Genomic DNA, 22,160 nt, shown 5'->3' on the forward strand with positions numbered 1-22,160 from the left:
TGCACAGGCCTTGTGTATTACTAAATGCACATTATTAAAAAATATATATTACACAATATTAGCAACATTGGACACCACTCAATAACATCACAAAAATGGAAAGAGTGTCTTTGATCTTGCTGAGGATTACAAGAAAATTTCTCTTACCCCTTCTGTTGGCTATAGCTGGGGAGTTAAGCTACTGGACCTTGAGGCTTGCTTTAAAGCAATATTGAATTTATTATAATAATTGTGCCTTAGGTAATAGATTAGGTCTATGCTCCCATTCCCTTCATTCACTCATTGTTGTAGTTGTGGGCTTCTTTCTGTTACTTTGGAGCAACGGGACCGGGAGTTTTCTAAAATATTGCAGTAAGATTTTCGGCGGCACCCTCCTCTTGTTGAGGAACACTCAGACTGCTGGACTTTTGATGGTAACCTCCTTGTCTACCACCGCTTTGAGACTACACAGGGCTAACTTTTACATCTTAGTTAGCCATCCCTCTCCATGGCACATTGATGAGTGGTAGTCCAGTGATGTGGGCTTAATACAACCTTCTCCCCTGTTCTTCCCAGGGTGGAGTTCTTTCTCTACGAAGATTTTTTTCCAGTACTTGGTTACGTTTGCCTGTTTACTGCCCCCTGTGCCCGCCATGGGGGATTGCTCCCAATTCAGCTGTTCCCACTTTGCCTGTTCCTCTAGGATGAATTACAGTATGTTTCATTTCTCCTGAAGAAGCAATTCTGACCATGAAGCCTGTAGAGCAGGATTTCTTAACCAGGGTTCTGTGGAACCCTAAGGTTCCTCCTAAGGTTGCTAGGTGTTTCTTGAGAAATGGGCAACTTCTGCTTCTCAGATAAGTTTCCAATGACACAATTGTTCCTTTTAGCTATCTGTAAGGGGGTAATTCTTCCCAATGATGACAAGAGTAAGGAGCATTCTTCCCACTGACTGTAACACTAATGTGTCATGAGTTGTAGATTTTTAGCAGGGGTTCCCCGAGACCAGATATGTATTTCAAGGGTTCCTCAGTGTTGAAAAGGTTGAGAAAGGCTGATGTAGAGGATTCAGCATACATCCCAAGAGTAACCACATTTCATCAGCAAATACCAGCTTGGAATGTTAAGGAGTTTTGCAATGTTTTGTTACCTTCTGTTTTTTTCTTTTGTTATGGACATATGTCTCTGTTTTTAATCAAGAATTGATACATCTTGATTGTAATCCCTGGGTACTGAGATAGTCCATTTATCCTTCAGTTGAGGGCACACGAGGAATGCTCCTAACTCCCTCTTTAGATTTCAAGTGTTAGGATGGTACCCCCCTTTACCTTCATTATATATCCCCCTACCTTAGGCCTATATTCTATCTAGCTGGGGAGTTAGGCTGCTGGACCCTGAGGCTTGTTTTAAAGCAATATTGAATTTATTACAAAAATTGTGCCTTAGGTAATAGATGAGGTTTATGCTCCCATTCCCTTCCTTCACCCGTTGTTGTTGTTGTTGTTGTTGGCTTCTTTCTATTACTTTGGAGCAGCAGGACTGAGAGTTTTTAAAATATTGCAGTAAGACTTTATTCAGCTCAGTACCTATCTATATTATTTTACAGTGCTATGTGTTCTGGACTATCTATAGTTTTGTATATACCTGCTAAGACTATAGAATAGCCTTTCTCAACCTTTTCAACACCGAGGAACTTTTGAAATAAATGTCTGGTTTCGGGGAACCCCTGCTAAAAATGAAAAATCTACAACTCATGACACATTAGTGTGACAGTCAGTGGGCAGAATGCTCCTTACTCTTGTCATCATTGGGAAGAATTACCCCCTTACAGATAGCTAAAAGGAACAATGGTGTCATTGGAACTGTATCTGAGAGGCAGAAATTGCCCATTGCTCAAGGAACCCCCAGCAACCTCAGGAGGAACCTTAGGGTTCCACAGAACCCTGATTGAGAAACCCTGCTATAGAAGAACAGACAGGGCCGTTTGAAGGAATTTGGGGGCCCCAAACAAAATGGACATGGAGGCCCCCCCGACCCCCCGCACACACGCAAAGCCTACAGGAACCACAGCATAGCCATACAGTTTAAGTATCTATATATATATATATATATATATATATATATATATATATATATATATATATTTACATATATGATATAGATAGATAGATAGATAGATAGATAGATAGATAGATAGATAGATAGATAGATAGATAGATAGATATAATAAAGAAAGAAAGGAGAGAGAGAGAGAGGAGGGGGACAGATAAACAAAAAGAGACATAGGAAGACTAAGATTAGAAGGGAGATAGAAAAAAAAAAGAAAGAAGTTTTCAGACCTGTCGGCACTCGGCAGATGTAGAAGCAGAGGGTCCTAGCAGCTACTCACCATCATGCTATCTGCTCCTCACTCATGCACACTGGCTGCAGGAATTTTAATTGCATTTAGAGCCCTGCTATCTGTATACAGTAGGAGCTGTCAGTCTGCACTGTCCATGGGCTGGTCCATACTCTGCATAAAGTCTAGCTGGTAGGCCAGGGATCTCTCTTGTGTCTGCAGATCTTATCAGACTTTCTACAAACCTGTTGAGGCAGAGAGGGGCCCCCTTGAGGGAGATCCCGATAACAGTGTCATTGCACTTTACTGCATGACGATCAAAGGGGCACTCACAGCCTTACACAGTGTCGTTGCATTTATTCTTAACCGGTCGCTGTCTTGGGGCCCCAGGCCAGCTCGGGGCCCCAGGCCAGCTCGGGGCCCCAAGCAATTGCTTGGTTTGCCTGCCTTGTAGCAACTGGCCTGAGAACAGAGCAACAGGAGGATGTGAGGAAGTTAAGTATAAGTGGGTCAGGGGCTGAGCTTTTAGGAGAATGGGCAAAACAACCCTGTCAAAAGCAAGGGAAGGGAGAAAACAGTGCAGATCTCTGGTGTAGTAAAAGGATTAAAGGCCTTTATTAAAAACAACATATTATATACTCACATCATAAAATGTGAAAGAGCTAAAATAGTTAATGAGAAAGAGGCAACTCAACACACAACACAGTCCCAAGGAAAGGATGGATGAGCAGCCACAGTGTTGGTATCACTGTAGACCAACTAACAGGTGAAGAGCAGGGCTGGATGCCAGAAGTCTCTGCTGCTCCTGGTCGGCTCGCTCAATCCCAAGGACAGCTCTCAGTGGACGATGGTCTCCTGTAAAAGTGGAGTCGCAGGGCACGTTTCGAGGACTCCTCCTCTTCTTCAGCTAACCCCCTTGGGCTACCCGCTCTCGTTTAAATAGACCCCCAAAAGAGCTCCAAAGCATGGGGAGGGGGTAGTAAGGCAGATTGATAGCATGCTATGTGGAAGGAAAACTAGGGATGGAGTAACACCTCTGATACAAAGTGATCAGGAAAGCAAAACAATCCAAATTCAAAAGTCCACTGGCAGTCTGTGATGGCAACAAAGAAGAATGGTTACATTGTAATCACGTGCACAAAAATCACAGAAGTGCCAGTTCAAAGGTCTTACTGATGGAAAACCAAACAATGTCAATGTAAAAAAAAAAAGGAAATAAATCAATAAAAAATAAATAATAATAATGATAATAGTAAATAAACACAACAAGCTATGTATACATCAAAAAGCAACAATGATAGTCCTGCAGGGGGAATAAAGGTGACACCAATTTTTCATTGTATGGAATGAGCCCCGTGTATTTTGCACCTTCACAACTGCTTAACTAAATATTTTTCAGTGGAGGTGTTTTGTGGTGCACTAAAATGTTGTCGTAATAAACCATGTGTTATTGCAGTTAGTCCCTGAGGGGAGTTTCCAGCAGTTATCTAGGGCATTCACCTATGGTATAAATCACCAGTACGCTTTAGTGGGGGAGGTGTATTATAGTTCCCTGTCAGGTTATGAAAAAAATCAAGATTAAAGCCTCCTGCTATAGAAGAGCTCTTATACTCCCCTCTGTAGTCTCCATCAGTCAATTCTGGATTTGATACTCCCAGGGTTGTTGGATGCTTCCGTCCTTGTATGTTGTGGTTCCATCCTGTGTCCCATACATCACTGTGGGGTTCTAAAGTGACATAGGGGTTGGTGGATAGAACCATGGCACCCAACAGCGGACACAGACATCTGACACTCCTGGAAGTGTCAAAAGCTAAATTGTCTGATGGAGGCTGCAGCTTTGTAATGGTAAGATGGGGCACGGGGTGTTGTAGGGGTAAGTATAAGAACTTTTTCTGAACTGACAGGGTCACCTGTGCACACAGTATACCATATCAACAGGTATCTCCCATCTGCTTTATACACAAATAGCAATATGTTTAATAAAAATGGATGCCACTTAATTTGTTTAAACCTAAAAGGAGATTGGAAAAGGGAGCAAAAGCCATTTTTTCCTCTTGTAGCCTTTTTTGTTTTAAGTTTTTGGTAACTTTTTCAGATATGAGTGTTCTGGGTTTAACAATGTTCTTCTCATCATCTTCAGGTCTCTGGTGCTAGATGCCCTTGTACACTTATATAAGGGTAGTTCAGTGTGATGAGCTGTAAAATACACTTTATAACCAAAAGTATTGGGATGCCTGCCTTTCCACGCACATGAACTTTAATGGCATTCCAGTCTTAGCCCGTAGGGTTCAATATGGAGTTGGCCCACCCTTTGCAGCTATAACAGCTTCAACTCTTCTGGGAAGGCTGTCCACAAGGTTTAGGAGTGCGTCTATGGGAATGTTTGACCATTCTTCCAGAAGCACATTTGTGAGGTCAGGTACTGATGTTGGAGAGAAGGCCTGGCTCTCAATCTCCGCTCTAATTCATCCCAAATGTGTTCTATCGGGTTGAGGTCAGGACTTTGTGCAGGCCAGTCATGTTCCTCCACCCCAAACTCACTCATCCATGTCTTTATGAACCTTGCTTTGTGCACTGGTGCGCAGTCACGTTGGAACAGGAAGGGGCCATCCCCAAACTGTTCCCTCAAAGTTGGGAGCATGAAATTGTCTTAAATGTCTTGGTATGCTGACCCCTTAAGTGTTCATTTCACCAGTGTTAATTTTGGCAGCAAATTTCGATTTAGTTTTAGTTATAGTCTTTTGACTAAAATGGCATTTTAGTTTTAGTCGTATTTAGTCATATGATTAAAACATAAACAATTCAGATGACTAAAATGCTATTTTAGTTTTAGTCGTATTTTAGTCATCTGAATTGTCTATGTTTTAGTCATATTTTAGTCGACTAAAATCTCCAGTACATTTTAGTTGACTAAAATCTCATACATTTTAGTCAACTACAAATCAAATGAGTTTAGGTAAATTGTAATGCATAATTTAAACATTTCTCTAGAATTTCCAAACAAATTATATACTCCTGGAGTAAAAACTAATAATATGTTATTATTTATGGTATTAAGGTGAACATGAACTACAGACACAGATTTGACCATTGTGATATATAACGTCTTTATAAATAAAACCAAGTTCCATAAACAAAAAAAAATATTGCTTTTCGACAAACAGCGCAACTTTAAAATACAAAAAAAACCCCACAAAACTGTAAACTCTATTGGCTGTATTGTCCTCGCACATATTACCTGAATATATCACCAACATTAATTAAGAAAAAATATAAAAAAAGCATTTTTCCTAATTTTTCACTTTCAGCAGCTTAGTAGATGCCCCTTACTTATGCTTATGCGGTAGTGCAATACATGTTTAAACTTTAATGTGCTATTATTACAGGCTCTGGATTGAATGGTGTTGCAGATTTAGAAATCACCAGCAGAGTAGTGTTAATTTTGATGTCAATTTTCCTTTGAGTTTTAGTCATAGTCTTTTGACTAAAATGTCAGTTTAGTTTTAGTCGTATTTTAGTCTTATGACTAAAATGCCATTTTAATTTTAGTCATATTTTAGTCATTGAATGGTTTTAGTTTTAGTCATATTTTAGTTGACTAAAATAGTGTTAATTTAGTCGACGAAAATATTTTAGTCAACAAAACACTGCCCTTAACTTGAACTAAGGGGCCAAGCCCAACCCCTGAAAGACAACCCCACACCATAAACCCCCCCCCCCCCCCTACACCAAATGATTTGGACCAGTGCACAAAGCAAGGTCCATAAAGACATGGATGAGTGAGTTTTGGGGTGGAGGAACTTGACTGGCCTGCACAGAGTCCTGACCTCAACTTGATAGAACACCTTTGGGATGAAATAGAGCAGAGACTGTGAGCCAAGCCTTCTTGTGCAACTTCAGTGTCTGACCCCACAAATGCGCTTCTGGAAGAATGTTCAAACATTCCCATAGATACACTTCTAAACCTTGTGGACAGCCTTCCCGGAAGAGATGAAGCTGTTATAGCTGCAAAGGGTGGGCCAACTCAATATTGAACCCTACGGACTAAGACTGGGATGCCATTAAAGTTCATGTGCGTGTAAAGGCAGGCGTCACAATACTTTTGGTAACATAGTGTATATTGACAGTGTATGCTACAGATATTTTTAATGTGTGCTTTTGTATGCTCTGGGATTTACCTGAATATATTGATATATTCCTACTAAAAATAACAAATTGAAACATTTTCAAATACTATATGCCGCCTGTTATTCAAAGCACGCTTGCCTCAAATGCATCCTTAAATGAACTACCTTTTTTTCTCATTTTAATTTTAGAAGTAGTAGTAAGAGTTTTAGTAAACTGTTTATATTCTTATGTTTATATTCAGATGCAGGAGGAAGTGGTTGAATAATATCCCCAACCCAGCAAAAAGCAAGCTTGGCCAAAGTGTACTACTACAGGTGAGTTAGGAATAACCAGAAGATTGATTTTATTAAAGTAACACTACAGCCTTTTAGACATATTTATACATAAATCTTAAAAGGTCAGCTTTGTGCAAATAATGTTATAATTGTGGGATAATGTATAGTTAGTAAATTCACATCTGCATGGGGAAGCCGTAATTTACTATTTTATATATAAAATATGCAGGCTCGCTCTGCTCCCTTGGTCATTTCATTCTGACCCACTGGTAATAGTGCAAGTCTCCCAGAAAGGGTCTAAAACACATGTGTCAAACACAAAACCTTTGGGCCAAATCTGGCCCTCCAGGCCAATTCATGTGGCCCTTGCAGCCAGGGCTTTTTTTTTTTACCAGGGCATGGTGGAACTCCATTGCGCCACCTCTGGCTCTTGCCCTCTGCTCCCTGCTCGATAAAAGAAAAGGAATTGGCAGCACTCCAGGTTGAGTCAAAATCCAGGTTTATTGACTGGACATCCAAATATGACAATCGTGACAAGGTAGACGCGTTTCACACACTGACTGTGTGCTTAATCATAATGATTAAGCACACAGTCAGTGTGTGAAACGCGTCTACCTTGTCACGATTGTCATATTTGGATGTCCAGTCAATAAACCTGGATTTTGACTCAACCTGGAGTGCTGCCAATTCCTTTTCTTTTATCAAGTTTTCACTGAGGCGAGCCGGGGCATACACCTGTGTGAGTCATCAGGCAATTACACCACCTTGAGCAGTGACTCCTTGTCTGTTCAATTGCTCCCTGCTCACCATCATCACTTGTAAACACAGAGGCCTTTTGTGTTTACAAGGACAGCTTTCCAAATGGTGACTCGCGGCTCTTACATATACCTGCCTGCCCTGCATGCACTCATGGCAGGGACAGATTATGACCAATGATCTTCCTGCAAGTACACACAGTACACTACCTAACTCTGCACTCTGTACACAGTACACTCCTTAACTCTGCACTCTGTACGCAGCACACTCCTTAACTCTGCACTCTGTACGCAGCACACTCCTTAACACTGCACTCTGTACACAATACACTCCTTAACTCTGCACTCTGTACGCAGTAAACTCCTTAACTCTGCACTCTGTACGCAGCACACTCCTTAACTCTGCACTCTGTACACAGTACACTCCTTAACTCTGCACTCTGTACACAGTACACTCCTTAACTCTGCACTCTGTACACAGTACACTCCTTAACTCTGCATACAGTACACTCCTTAACTCTGCATTCTGTACACAGTACACTCCTTAACTCTATACTCTGTACGTAGAGCACTTCCTAAATCTGACTCTGTACGTAGCGCACTTCTTAAGTCTGCACTCTGTACGTAGCGCACTCCTGAACTCTGCACTCTGTATGTAGTACACTCCTGAACCCTGTACTCTGTAAGTAGTGCACTCCTGAACTCTGCACTCTGTACATAGTACACTCCTGAACTCTGCACTCTGTACATAGTACACTCCTGAACTCTGCACTCTGTATGTAGCACACTCCTGAACTTTGCATACATAGTCTTACAGATACAGCCGGCCCTTTGAGGGCAACCATAATGCCGATGCGGCCCTCGATGAAATTGAGTTTGACACCCCTGGTCTAAAACAACAACATTTCTGCAGACTGGAATGACAGGAAACATTCAAAATGCTTCTGGTACTCAGACACTATTTGATTTTTGCCTAGTCATTAGGTCCCATGGTGGAGCTCAGGAGAAAAGAGAAGTATTTATTTTTCAAATTAATATTGGTACATGACTATTTCACATCAAGTTTAAAGTAAATTATTTGTTCTCTTTATATAATAGACTAACATTTTCAAGTCAAAAAGAAGTGTGAGTTTGCACATAGCCATTTTAAAATCACATTAAAAACATTTTTGAAAAAAATGTCACTTTCAAAATAATTGATACAACCTTCAAAATTGTTATGTAAAGCAGGATTGAAGTCTGCAAAAAAAAAAAAAAAATGAAAAATTAAAATTCAGCAGCTATAAATACTGTGGCTGCTAACTTTTAACAACTTCCACTCCAGAAGATTTACCCCCTTCATGACCAGGCCATTTTATGCGATACGGCACTGCGTTATTTTAACTGACAATTGCGCTGTCGTGCAATGCTGTACACAAATAAAATTCATGTCCTTTCTTTCCCCACAAATAGAATTTGATCACCTCTGCGGTTTTTATTTTTTACGTGATTAGATTTTACCTGGGAGGCAGATTACTCATGGATCACTTGTGATGTCACGAGTTTATATTTCTCCATACCTCACAATTTAGCGATAGATGTGGTCTCCTTTTACTTGGAAGCATATACTGATTTCACAATTGAATACCGTACTTACATGTTGGAGATACTGGAGTACTTATTAGCCCACAATTATTTTGTGTTTAACCCCTTGCCGACCGCCCCACGCAGATTTACTGCACCGTGGCGGCCCGGTTGCGCATAATCACTTACATCTACGTGACTATGTTCATGCGGTCTCTGTGGCGTGCGCGCACCGCCATAGCCTCGCTCCTGCTGTGATTAGACACAAAATTGATTTTTAAAATGTTTTTATTGGTAATGTTTTATAGCAGAAAGTAGAAAATATTGGTGTTTTATCAAAATTGGCGCTCTTTTTTTGTTTATAGCACAAAAACTAAAAATTGCAGAGGTGATCAAATACCACCAAAAGAAATCTCTATTTGTGGGGAAAAAAACAACATCAATTGTATTTGGGTATGGCATCGCACGACTGGCAAATGTCAATTAAAATAACACAGTGCCGAATCGCAAAAAATGGCCTGTCATTAAGGGGGGTAAAATGTTTCTGAGCTGAAGTGGTTAATGAGGTGTTTTACCTCCAGAGATGCGGGGCTGTGATGAGGACAAAGTTTTTGTCGTCCCCGGCCAACCTCTACGTATATGGGGTGGTGGGAGAGGTCCCGCATCTTTGGAAGAACCTTTTTAGGTCACATATTACGATGTACCAGAGGTATAGTGATGACCTCCTATTGGTGGTCGTCAATGGCTTTGACATGTTGAATCCTTTATTGGAATATGTTAATACTAGAAAATGTACAATTTCCGGGAAACTTTTGGGAAGTGTTCTTGCCGCCAACACACTAGTTTAGAACATTCCGCCATTCATTCCTGAACATTTTTATATAACATTTGTGTAGGTGGCCTTAAAAATAAGGGAGTGGCAGCAGTTTAGAAATTGGCCCCTTATGAATGAATGGCGGAATGTTATGGAATGTTATGGAAACTACTGGTGGCGGGAAGAACACTTCACACAATTTCCCCACTGTAGTTTTGAACATTCCGCCATTCATTCCTATGGGGCCAATTTCACAACGTGAGTTGGAAACAAACAGTCATAGTGTAAAAACTATAAAGCCCACAGCTTAGAGACTTATACCGTATAGGAATCACAAGAACCTGGACAATATTTTGTTGTATAGTATGTCTATGAAACATTAAAACTGGTTAGAAAACGTCCTTGAAATTTGAGACGGTTTCAGTGGAGTTTCAATGAATGTCAATGGACATGGAGTTAGATGTGGACATGTTAAGTGGTAGCAGGGATGGCTGAACATTTTGATGTAACATTTGTGTAGGTGGCCTTAAAAATGAGGGAGTGGCAGCAGTTTAGAAATTGTGGCAAGATTTCTTCGCTCCCCCTCTCGGAATCTTCATCTCCACTCTAGTTCTGGACATTCTGCCATTCATTCCTATGGGGCCAATTTTGGCCAATTTCAACACAAAAGTGGGATATTTCGCAAACCGTTTGGCGAAAGCTTCAAAAAAATAAGAGCAACGAGATAGGGAGCGATCCGCTCGTTTCGCTATATAATTCTTGTCTATATAGTGTAAAAACTGTGGGAGGAGTTTGGGTGCCAATTTTCCCCTAGGCTTTCACTATAATAAGAATAATATACATGTGAAAGAATATTAAGTGTACTTGCCATAGGCAAGAATACTTAACTAATAATAAAAACGTATCCTTTAGAGGACAAGCCAACAATAGGGAACTTTGTTACTTGGATGTACAGTATGTCTTGTGGGTGACAGACTGGGAATCAGGAATTCCCTATATAGGAAATGGTTATTTGGGAATACATTACTCCTGGCCTAGTCTGGACACCCGAAACACAACATTAGGGTATCCCTGTCTCACAATTTCTACAAATTAAACGCATTTTCAGTAGTGAATTTCACAGTTTAATAAAGAAGTTAGTCTTCTATATAAATGTTTCCAAGACAGAGGGTACCCTCAGTGGATGTTGAACAGAGCTCTATTGATTGCTAAGAATAAGAGTAGGGAAGATATATTGAACTGTAAAAGTAAAAATAAGAAAATAGATACTCAAAAAACAAACTAACATTGTCTACCCCATACAGTTCAGAATGCAATTAAATTAGAGATATTGTCAATAGACATCTGCACATCCTTTATATGGATGAGACACATGCGCATATCTTTAAAAATTGTATTAACCTAGTACCCAGAAGGGCACCAATCTTAGGTCAATCCTTGTCACCCAGTTTTTATGACAATAAATCTACATCTCAGTCATTTATATGGCTGCACTTTAAAGAGAGCTTTAAGTGTGGGTCACCTGGATGTCCCTGTTGTATCCATTTTCTAGGGGGGTAACATGTTCTGAGCATCAGCCAACAAGAAAGAATTTGAGATTAAGTGTTTTTTTAACAACAATACCAATTATGTTATTTACTTGGTCACCTGCAGTTTATGTCATATTCAATATGTGGGTAGAACCACAAGGCGATTAAGAGACTTGCACATTTATAGTGTAGAAAAAAACAAAACAACCAACATAGCAAAACATTTTTGGGGATGTCATTCTGGTGACACTTCTGCTTTGTGAGTAGTGAGTACAGGTTATAGAGAAAGTTCGAGCACCTAAGAGGGGAGGTGATGTGTTCAGTCTATTGTGCCGGAGGGAAGTGTTCTGGAATTTCCAGTTTTTTAGACTTGCATTCCATCCGGGCTCAACTTTGAATGGGATGCGAGTCATTATTAGGTGTATGGTACTCAGATGATAGATATTATCATTATTATATGTAGCACCCTACAGGTAGGTGCTAGGTAAAAGTATAATGGGCCTTGGCTGCCTAACAGCAGGGCCATGATTTCAGCTGGACTGTCTCCCAGGTGTGGTTACTGAGAGGGGAGTCTCCCCACTGGCTCTGTGAGAGGATTCACATTGGGGGGTGTAAATACAATCAGTGGCCCATTCGGGCTTGTATCTACCCCAGAAGGCAGATTCTGCCGCAGAGGATTCTGGGAATGGGTATAAGTTTGAGGGGAATGCATGACGCAGGGTCTTTGGCAGGAAGCAGAGTCCCAGGAGGGAGAGTACGGCTGTCTCTCCTCCTGTCAGAAGGATCGGGTGTCTTGGGTGGCTGCCTGAGTATCCAGAAGGGAGAGCTGAGCTGCAGAGAGGATCTGGTGTGCTGAGGACCAGTGGAGAATGAGGGGTTCAGTTCCAGGAAAGCCTTCCAAGGTCGTGAGTACTGTGAACTGCCCCTGGAGTCTGCCTAGTGTAGAGGGGACCACTCCGATGAAGGTCCCAGGGATCCTAGAGCCTGCAAGTGAAAAGGGGGTTTCCTAGTGAAAGGACCCTGAAGTGTAAAGGGGGTTGCCTAGTGAAAGGACCCTGGAAGTGTAGAGGGGGCGCCAGCGGTTGGGCCCTGAAGGGTTAGGTGTGCAGTGTTAAGAGTTGCAGCAGTACAAGCAGTTACAAGGAGCTACCTCAGTCAGTGAAGGGCTGGAGGGAGTCATACACAGGACTTTTTGAGCTATACAGAGTGTCAAGAGTCAAGAATCATTACAGTTCTGGATCTTCTGAGTTAACCAAGGAGTTAAAATTTAAGTTTCACTTTCAGCTCAACAGTATCTAAAGTGCCAGGAAGCATTGGTCGGCATTCAGCTGGCATCAGGACAGCGCTAATAGTCATTTTTCTACAAAGTGCCCCAGTTGAACCTAGTTGAGCCAGAGGAGTATCTAACTCATTCCCTTCTCCCATCCCCATTATCAAATAAACAACACAAACCAAAGATGCCGGCATGGTCATTGTCTCAGTTCTCACACTTGGGTTTTAAACTTAAATGTGTTGGAAGGGTTTCTGGTAACAATGGCAGACCCACCTCAGGCCCAATGCCTGGAAATATTGCTACATATGTATAAATATTATTTGATATGTGAAGCTTAAACTGATATTTCAGATTTCTTATCATGGTTCTTTTTCCTAATTTTCCCAATTTTCCTAAATTTGGTGGTTCAAGTTATATATTGCTATATATATATATATATATATATATATATTTTTTTTTTTTTTTTTTAATACAAAGATGAATTAATTTTATTTACTAAGCCTTTATATATTTTCATTTTTCACTTTTTTTCATTGTTACATCATATACATTTTTCTTTTTTGTTCCATAAGGTTTTCCTAATGTTGCTTGAAATAATATGTTTTTTAAAACAAAACATTGGGAAATTAACTGTCTATTATAGTCATAGGGTGATACACATATTGTATGTAGCTGTTGTTCGCTTGTCAAATACACAGGAGACTGATAACATTACCCAACATCTGTTGGGGCAGGGAGCCTTCTATTTAAGGCTTAATGATTCAGTTGTCCTTAGGTTTTGAAGAAGCACAAGTTAAGTGTGAAACGTGTCAACTATCTTCTGTGTCCCATGTCCTAGTGGCAGTCTATGATGACACAATAAATTCATGTTGTGTCAATGGTGGTGTGCAGCCGTACCTTCCTTCTTGTCCCTAAGGAGTGCTTTCTAATTGTGTGGGGGTGCTTTAACAGTAGGAAAACAGAGATCTGTGTTCCTGCTTAGCAGAAACACAGGATCTATGCCTTCCCTTGTCACAGAACAGCGATCTGCCTTGTTTACATAGGCAGACCACTGTCCTGCCTCTGTCAGCTACGATTGGCGGGTCCTGGTGGACATCGGGTGATGATGATCAGATGCATTATAACAGGCAGGCCCTCCATCTAAATCTGGCCATACACACTAATGTAGTGCTTACCCCTGTAGGAGCCACTGTTTTTTGGGTCCCCTGTTCCTGTTTCTACAACTTTGCAAATAGCATTACACACACTGACACACTCAGGTGGGAAATATTTAATGCGGATGTATATGCAGTACCCCAATGGTAAAAGAAATATGAAATAATGGCAATAATACAGCATACTGTAGCAAAGAATATACTGTATATATGGCAAATAGGTGAACATCAAAAAAAATATACCCTCTACAGGGGGCAGTCCTAACTAGGGAGTAATACACAACCATGACAGTCTAGCAGTCTATAATTCCCCCTTCTTCTGCAGACCAGCTCATTGGGGTTCAAGGCTAACATTGAAGCACTCAGGTTACCGTCCCTTTAAGAATTGATATAAGGACTGACTCAGTGTTACTTGCAGATAACACTGTCCCTTAGATCAAAGTGTAATGTGGTTTTGGCCAGTGGTCTCTCACCAACTCTTGCGTTAGAAAGGTAGTCTTTCTCTGTATACGTGGTATACGAAACATAGCTGGTGTGTGTCAACAGCGCCTTTCCTCCTTAGACAGGTAGTTGGCTCCACCAACACCTGTGGCTCTCTCTAATGCCCCTATATGTCTTTCGCTGTGCCTCTCTCCCTCTCAGATAAAAAGATGAGCAGTCTGCCAGCAGCTGAATGTGCAGTCAGTCCTTTCACTACAGCCTCCACACTTCCTCTCCTCAGCCCAAACAGCAGGGAACCCCCTCTTCTCTTTGCCCTTGTGCCTTGTGGGATTTGCAGTCTCCACTTTCCAGCTCACCCAGCTAGCTCAGTATGTCTGAACTATACCTCCCACAATCCTTGCAGTACACATCCTATGTGCACCTTATTCAGTAGAGGGTAGGCTTGACGCTGGCTGCATAGTTCCACAATAACAGTTTCCTCCCTAAACTATGCCTATTGTAAAAGTCTCCTCTGCAGCACAGACACAGAGGTCTTGTCCTGCCATCAAGTCAGAAAAATATAGATTTATATAAAATGACCAATCATTTTAACATCAATTTTCCTATAAAATGATATGTGCTTTTAACATATTTTATGCTTGTTATTTTCGGTGTTTCTTGCACAAGCCTCTCTTGTGTAAAAATCCTATCTTGTTTGTGATGTCAGCAACCCTAGCAGACTCTAAGCTGGCACTCAACTGACATTCTATAACATTCCCATTCACTCCTACCTTGGCAGTTACTGAAAAGTTTATGGACGAAGGTAAAGCAATAAGCAGAGGCAGGGCTGCTGATAAGGCAGTACAGCCAGCCCTCCTGTCCTGGGCCCATACCCTATTAGTTCAAACGGGGGGCCCAGGCACCTGCTGAGCAGGAGGTCCAGCTGTACTGTCTTATTGCAGGCAGCAATCCTCTTCCTTTTCTTTTATCGAGCAATCCTCTTCTGCCTCCCCCTGCAGCGCTGCCAGCTTCTCTTTTTTCTCCCTCCAGCTGCACTGCAGGGGGATTGATTCTAGCACAAGCGTCTCTTCCATCTGCTGTCCAGGCCCCCTGTGTGCCCCTTTCCCCCACAGCGCTGTCGGCTTCCCTCCTCTCCTTCCGGCAGCTGCTGCGGGAACACAGAGATGTTTCAGGATGGAGAGAGGTGGAAAGGTGTGTCATTTACTGAGCCCTTCAATTCCTAAATTAACACAGTGGGCGATCAGTACCAATCACTTTTGTGTCCATTTGTCCAACTGTGTTTACTAAGCTTCAGTTTGGGAATGAGCAGGAAGCCTTGGAGAACTTCCTATTTATTCATCAGTGCAGCTGAAGCTACAGAGAAAGGGACTGATAAATCTATGCCCTCACTTTTGGCCGGGGTAAGGGGGTCCTATGAGGTAGGCTGTATGGGGCCCCATGATTTCTAACAGCAGCCCTGGGCAGAGCAGATAGGCCAGATCAGACAGTAACTGGACACTCCCAGAAAAAGAGAGGGCTGTGTCGTGCAAGGAGGGAGTGGCTTGTGCTAGGAAATTGACTCTTCCTGAAGAAATCTAATTTTCTAGCAAGGCAGAATGCAAGTGAATAAACAAAGTTATCTTTGTAGAGCTATGCAGAGAACACTTCATAGAACACTACAGGATCCACCAACAAAGCAAAAAAGTGTATGAGTATTTGAATTTGCTTTGATCCTTTATGTTTCATGGCAAACTAATATATTTATTTTCCTGTTTAGAAACAACATTTAAATCCAGATGGAAAATCTGCAACAAAAGCATACTGGTAAGTCCAAGCTCCGTATTATATAATGCCTTTAAATTCTAACTCCACCTTTTGCAATACATAAATAAATGCACTCATATTTACTGTAAAAAAAAAAAAAATGGCAGTTAATTATTTTTTAAGCAAATGAGCCTGTAAAGCATTGTAGCTGCCATCAGTGGTTCGGGGTACAATGCAAAGGTTCCTGCAGACTCTCCATGGAGCTCTATGTCCATACTGAAGTACAGACTTTCAGTAACCTGGAAGGAGAAAGTGTCAATAGATTATTAGTTCGGTGATCACCGCACTTATGTACTATGAGTCTGTCTGCAACGGTAGCAAATGGAACTTGTGACTTATTTACAGGTGAATAGAGGACATGGCTGTGCAGACGGAGAAGAACCTCCACATACTATTGGGGCGGGGAGGGGGGGCAGTTTGAGGGTGTTGGGGGCGTATGTTTGTAACCATTTACAGGTTATTTTAATACCCATAAAGTTTCATTTCATTTTTTGATAGATTAACACACCTTCTTCTCTTCTCAGTGCAAGTTTAATAAGCGGAATCCTCAAAGCCCACAAGACCAGATGTGACAAACTCACCCAGGAGCAAAATTCTGAAGACTATGTCAATATCTGTGGGGGTCATTGCTATAAAAAAGTTTTTTTTGAACCTGAGGATGAAGATATTGAGAGATGTGTTAAAATGTACCTCATAAAGGAAAGTGAAAACCCAGTTCAAGAGGACAAGATGGAATATAAGGTTGAGAATCATCTAATGGAACCTGGAGATCTGTCTATTGCCAGGATGTTTTTTGATATACTTTGTGATTCATCAGGCATAAGGGTGGACACATTTGCAAATTTTAACACAGGAACCTCACTTGGTTCTTCAGGCTGGATGGACAGTTTTGGCAAAAAGGAAACACAAAGATGCAATTCAGATAACTCAGCATATCGGGAATCGGGATATAGCAGTTATGGCTCTGAGGATTCTCCAATGGATTTCTTAGACATAGATAGGCTCAATACCTCATACTTTGATCAATGGCCTGACAATGAAAGAAACTCTATACCATACACCCCACCAGATAGTTTCAAGAACTGTTTATATCAGAAAGGAGACCATTTAGAAAGTCCTGGCTATAACAGCTTTGCCAATCTTTTGTATGCTGGAAAGGATTTCCTTATTGATCCATCCACAACCTTTTGTCAGGACAATTTATCAAACATAGTGCCTTCCAAAAGTAACAGCCACAAATGCCTTCTTACTCCAAAAAGTATTCTCTACTATAATACAAAGAATTATTTTTCACAAACCGAGGACCATTTTCAATCAATCAGTAGACCAAAACCTGAACAGGTTTCTGAAATTACATTACAATGCTATAAATGCAACTCTAACCCAACATCTGTCTGCCATGTATCCGAATATCAAAGTTTTGATCAAGCTGTCCAAAAAAATGATCCAGAGTATGGCTGCCACATGTCCGGATATAAAAGTTTTGACCAAGCAGTTCTTGAAGATGGGCCAGATTCTGGGTGTCAGGTGTCTGGATACCAAAGCTTTGATCAAGCAGTTCAACAAAGTGATTTAACTTCAGTATGTCAAGTTACTGAATATCAGAGTTTTGACCAATCAGTTCAACAAAGTAGAACCTCAGGATCAACTAACTACTCTGTGGTTGAGCCAGAATACAAACCTTTACAAGATTTTATTTTGCAAAATAGTGACTTTTCAGTTATGGACGTCTCTGAAATTGACGGAGAATATCCGTTGGGGGAAAGTCACTGCCAAAATAATGCAGAATGTCTACAAACAAAGAAGTTAATTAACGTTACAGATGACAATAACAACAAAACCATAACCAACAGCCAAAATTCTGAACTTTCCTCTGCCCTAACCCAATATTGCTTGGAGAACTTTCTAAATTCAACAAAGGAAAAATACCATCCATCTAAAGATTTTTCAGATAAACCTTTTGAGGCCCTAAAGATAGCAGTGGACACTTATCTTGAAAATGACCTGGCAGTAACACATGAAAGTGTTCCTTTGGCATTGACTTTTGACATATGTGAGCATTTGAGGAACCTGAAAAATGTGCATGGACACAAAGTGCCTCTCAACAACTTGATATTTCCCTGCCATCTGAATGATGTTCAGTTTGTTCAAGAAAAACTTGCAATTAACAAAAAGCTCACTAGCCATAAATGTCCTTCAACAAAGTTTGACACTTTTGAGAATTTGTCCTATTATTTCCTTCTCTGTGGCTTAGAGGCCTTTGGTCCAGACCAGCATATGAAACACTTATTAATACAGCAAATCAATGAAGATAAAGATGGCAACTCATACATGAAGATAGCATTACCTTAATACAATAGTCAAAGATAGTTGGGAATTTTCACTTTTTAGATTAAGGAGACAACCAAGTTAAACAAAATGTAGTTATCATTCCATCTAAATTCCCAATCCATCAGGACATATTATATTACTTGGGTTTAAGAAATATCAAGTTTCATCAAGATCAGTGTTGCTGGGTAAATCCGTTTTGGCAGGTCTTTTTTTGTAGTATTATAAATATTGGAAGATATTTACTAAATATAAAGAGCGTGATTTTGCAAAGTGAACGTTCACTAAAATGATAAGTTCACCTTTAAAAAAATAAAAATAAATGCGCATCTTTTTTTTGCAGGTAAAAAAAATGTGCATTTATTTATTTATTTATTTTTTATTGGGAGCCTGTAAAGCATTCAGAGATCACAAGTGCGATTCAGGGGTCTTGCAGCATTCAGCAGATCACAAGTGCAATTCAGGGCTCTTGCAGACTGTCAGTGTTAACTGTCTGTTCATACCTCGTACGGGCCGCCAGTTATACACTGACAAGAAGCATCAATGAACTACCTAACAACAGGGTCCAACAGTGCCCTGTAGTTCATTGAGAACTTTGTATAAATAGTCATAACCTTAATTAGGATTTTTATCGGTATACCAAAGAATGTTTATTTTCTATAAATTTTTCTTGAAAGCAGCTCGATGAATGTATTATTACTGGGCAATGCACAGAACATGCTTTTTAATAATTACTTCAATAATTATTGAATGTATCAAGACGTGAAGCTAAATGTTGCCTATGTAATCTCATACAAGGTGTAAGATGAGGATAAGGGTAGAATGTAGAAATGTTGAAATTCAAATTACCTTAAACATCTGCTGTTCCACAACTTTACAACAGCCTTTGGATCCAAAGTGCAGTATCTCATAATAACCAACCAGTGCTCTGGTTTCTGTAGCCAGATGATAAAAATGTAAATCTTGTTGGTTGCTTAGGTTACTGCATATGCATAAAACGATTGCACACTGCCCTGCCTAAATGATGTCTCGCAAACATGAGTGCTTTTTTAACCCTCAAGCAAGCTTTAAGGTCTCCTGCACATTGATGGCTAGGTGAAGATAAAAACAGGCAGGAGTCATGGTTTTATTGCCCCCTGACTGCCCACCTAAAAGATAACATGCAGCTGCTTGGGGTCTTACAAATGCCAAGACAAAGATTATACTTGGTTGTCAAGCAGTCCTCTGCCAAACATGATTCATTCAGGTAAATGGAACAATGCCACAACTGCAAGCTAAGTGCTCGGCTTACGTTTGTGGCATGGTATCTGCATACACCTATTTGGCTTGCAAAAAAGAAAAGGCATTCAGGAGGCAGCAGTATCAACTCATAAATGCCTGCCAGTTGCTGCTTTGCTGCCCTCTGCAAAGTAAACTACCGTGGTCCACATTTTAAAATGACAGTAGAGAGGGACTGTAGGTGTAAACGAGGCCTTAAAGTGACTGTAAAGTCTAGCTTTAAAAAAAACGGAAAAAAAAAAAACCAACATGTTATACTTACCTGCTCTGTACAGATGGTTTTGCACAGAGTGGCCCAGATCCTCCTCTTTTCGGGTCCCTCTTCTGTGCTCCTGGCCCCTCCCTCCTGTTGAGTGCCCCCACTGCAAGCAGCTTGCTATTGGGGCACCCAGGCCAAGTCACAGCTTCCTGTGACTGTTCAGACCCGGAGCCGTGACCCAGCCCTGCCCCCTCTCTTTCCTGATTGGCTGACTGACTTTGATTCACAGCAGCAAGAGCCAATCACACCGCACTACTGTCTCAGCCAATGAGGGGTGCCTGGGGCAGCTGAGAAACTCCTGCAACATCGCTAGATAAAGATGGACTCAGGTAAGTATTAGGGGGGCTGAGAGGGGCTGCTGCACAAAGAAGGTTTTTTTATCTTTACAATCCCTTTAAAATACCACCTGTCGCATGTTTTGCTTTAAAAAGCAACTTGTACCTTTCCCTTGTTGGCTTATAAATGACATGTGTACATACCAACTTTACTGGTGTATAAAAATGCACCTAAAAATGCTCATTAGATACGTTTTTATGAAGCTTATCTTTGCCACTCAAACGGTCAGGCAGGTTAATATATTGGGGTTCTTGAGGGTTCCCAACCAGTGTTAATTTTGTCAACGAAAACAAAATGAAAAGTACACCACGTTTTCATCCACTGACGAAAACTATGATGAATATCAGTTCCTTTCTCGTTAACGTACCAAAACTAAATGAAAATGTGAGGGAGGGACGTTTACCCCCATGAACGTTCGGGTTCTATGAAGCTCCATGCTTGGCAATTAGCACTGTGCAGCATCGCAGGCCTCCTCAAACGACTGTCCAGAGCAGCACTGTGCATTACAGGCCTCCCGACGAGAGTCCCAACTCATGACCATCTAGAGAAGAGCACTGTGAGTGTGTACATTACAGGCCTCCCTTCCGACCACCGTCCAGAGCACTATGTGCATTACAGGCCCTCTCTTACCACTGGCATCCAGAGCACTGTGCATTACAGGCCTCCCTCAGATTACTGTCCACAGCACTGAGTACATTACAGACCACCTCTTACCACTGGCATCCAGAGCACTGTGCAGCATTACAGGCCTCCCCTCAGGCCACCATCCCAAGCACTGCGCAGCATTACAGACCTCACAGACCACTATCCCAGAACACTGTGCATTACAGGCCTCTCCTCAGACCACCATCTAGAGCACTGTACAGCATTACAGGCCTCTCAGACCACCATCCAGAGCACTGTACATTACAGGCCTCCTGAGACCACTGTTCAGAGCACTGTGTGCATTACAGGCCTCCTCAGACCACCATCCAAAGCACTGTGTGCATTACAGGCCTCCTCAGACCACCATCCAAAGCACTGTGTGCATTACAGGCCTCCTCAGACCTTCCAGAGACGCTAAATCTGTATCTGAGTTTGTTCAAACTTTAATACCATAAATAATAACACATTAAAAGGTTTTACTCCAGGAGTTTATAATAAGTTTTGGAATTCTAGAGAGATGCTTAAATAGTGCATTACAATTTAACTAAACCCATTTGATTTCACTCTACTAAAATGTAGGGCAAAGATAACTAAAACAATTGCAGATGACTAAAATGGGAATAAAACTAAAATGACATTTTAGTCAAAAGACTATAACTATACCTATATCAAAATTTGCTGCAAAAATTAACACTGTTTCCAACACACTAGTGTTTGGCTGCCTTCTCTACACGAACGTTTTGGCTAATGTTTCTTAAATAAAGAAAACACTGGAGCATATTGTGGTTACCTGAGACTAACCCCCATGTTCTTAGTTTATTTCGCCAAAAAAAAACGTATTGTCCCTGGATGAGACTCAGAGGTGTTGATTTTCTAAAAAAGTAAAGGCTATTCACCTAGCAAAGTGAATGTTAGTAAATAGGGTGAACCTGTGTTCAACTGGAATACCCAGCCCTGGGGGAAATTAAAAAAGCTCATGACTGGTTACTGAAAGTGAGCACAGCTTCACCTAATTTAAAGCTGAACACCAAGAAAAAAGAAAAGGCTCTCTTGCAGAGGGGCTACACCTGTACTGCAAGGGTTAAATGCTTGTTTAAGTATAGGAAAAGCAGTATTACTTACACAATCTTCTGCTCCCTCAGGGTCCCTTCATGCTTCTAGACAAGCCCCCTGCCTCTTTTCTCCTATGTTGCAGGTCCTCTGACATCATCAAGACCAATGCAGGGTCCATAGCCCTGCAATGGACATGAGGATACCAAGGG

At 41.1% G+C, this 22,160-nt stretch overlaps 1 protein-coding gene across 1 annotated transcript in view; it reads left to right on the plus strand.

Annotated features, from left to right (window-relative positions):
• LOC309557882 (uncharacterized protein) overlaps positions 1–18,515 on the plus strand; it is a 56,917-nt gene extending 38,402 nt beyond the window's left edge. The window contains exons 8-10 of the mRNA XM_082260700.1: positions 6,687–6,759; positions 16,006–16,052; positions 16,577–18,515. Coding sequence (XP_082116826.1) covers positions 6,687–6,759; positions 16,006–16,052; positions 16,577–18,404 — 1,948 coding nt within the window. The 3' untranslated portion in view covers positions 18,405–18,515. The remainder of the gene's footprint in view (positions 1–6,686; positions 6,760–16,005; positions 16,053–16,576) is intronic.
• The last annotated feature ends 3,645 nt before the right edge of the window (positions 18,516–22,160 follow it).

This window comes from Pelophylax lessonae, assembly GCF_965119305.1.
Source record: "Pelophylax lessonae genome assembly, chromosome: 6".
Lineage (NCBI taxonomy): Eukaryota > Metazoa > Chordata > Amphibia > Anura > Ranidae > Pelophylax > Pelophylax lessonae.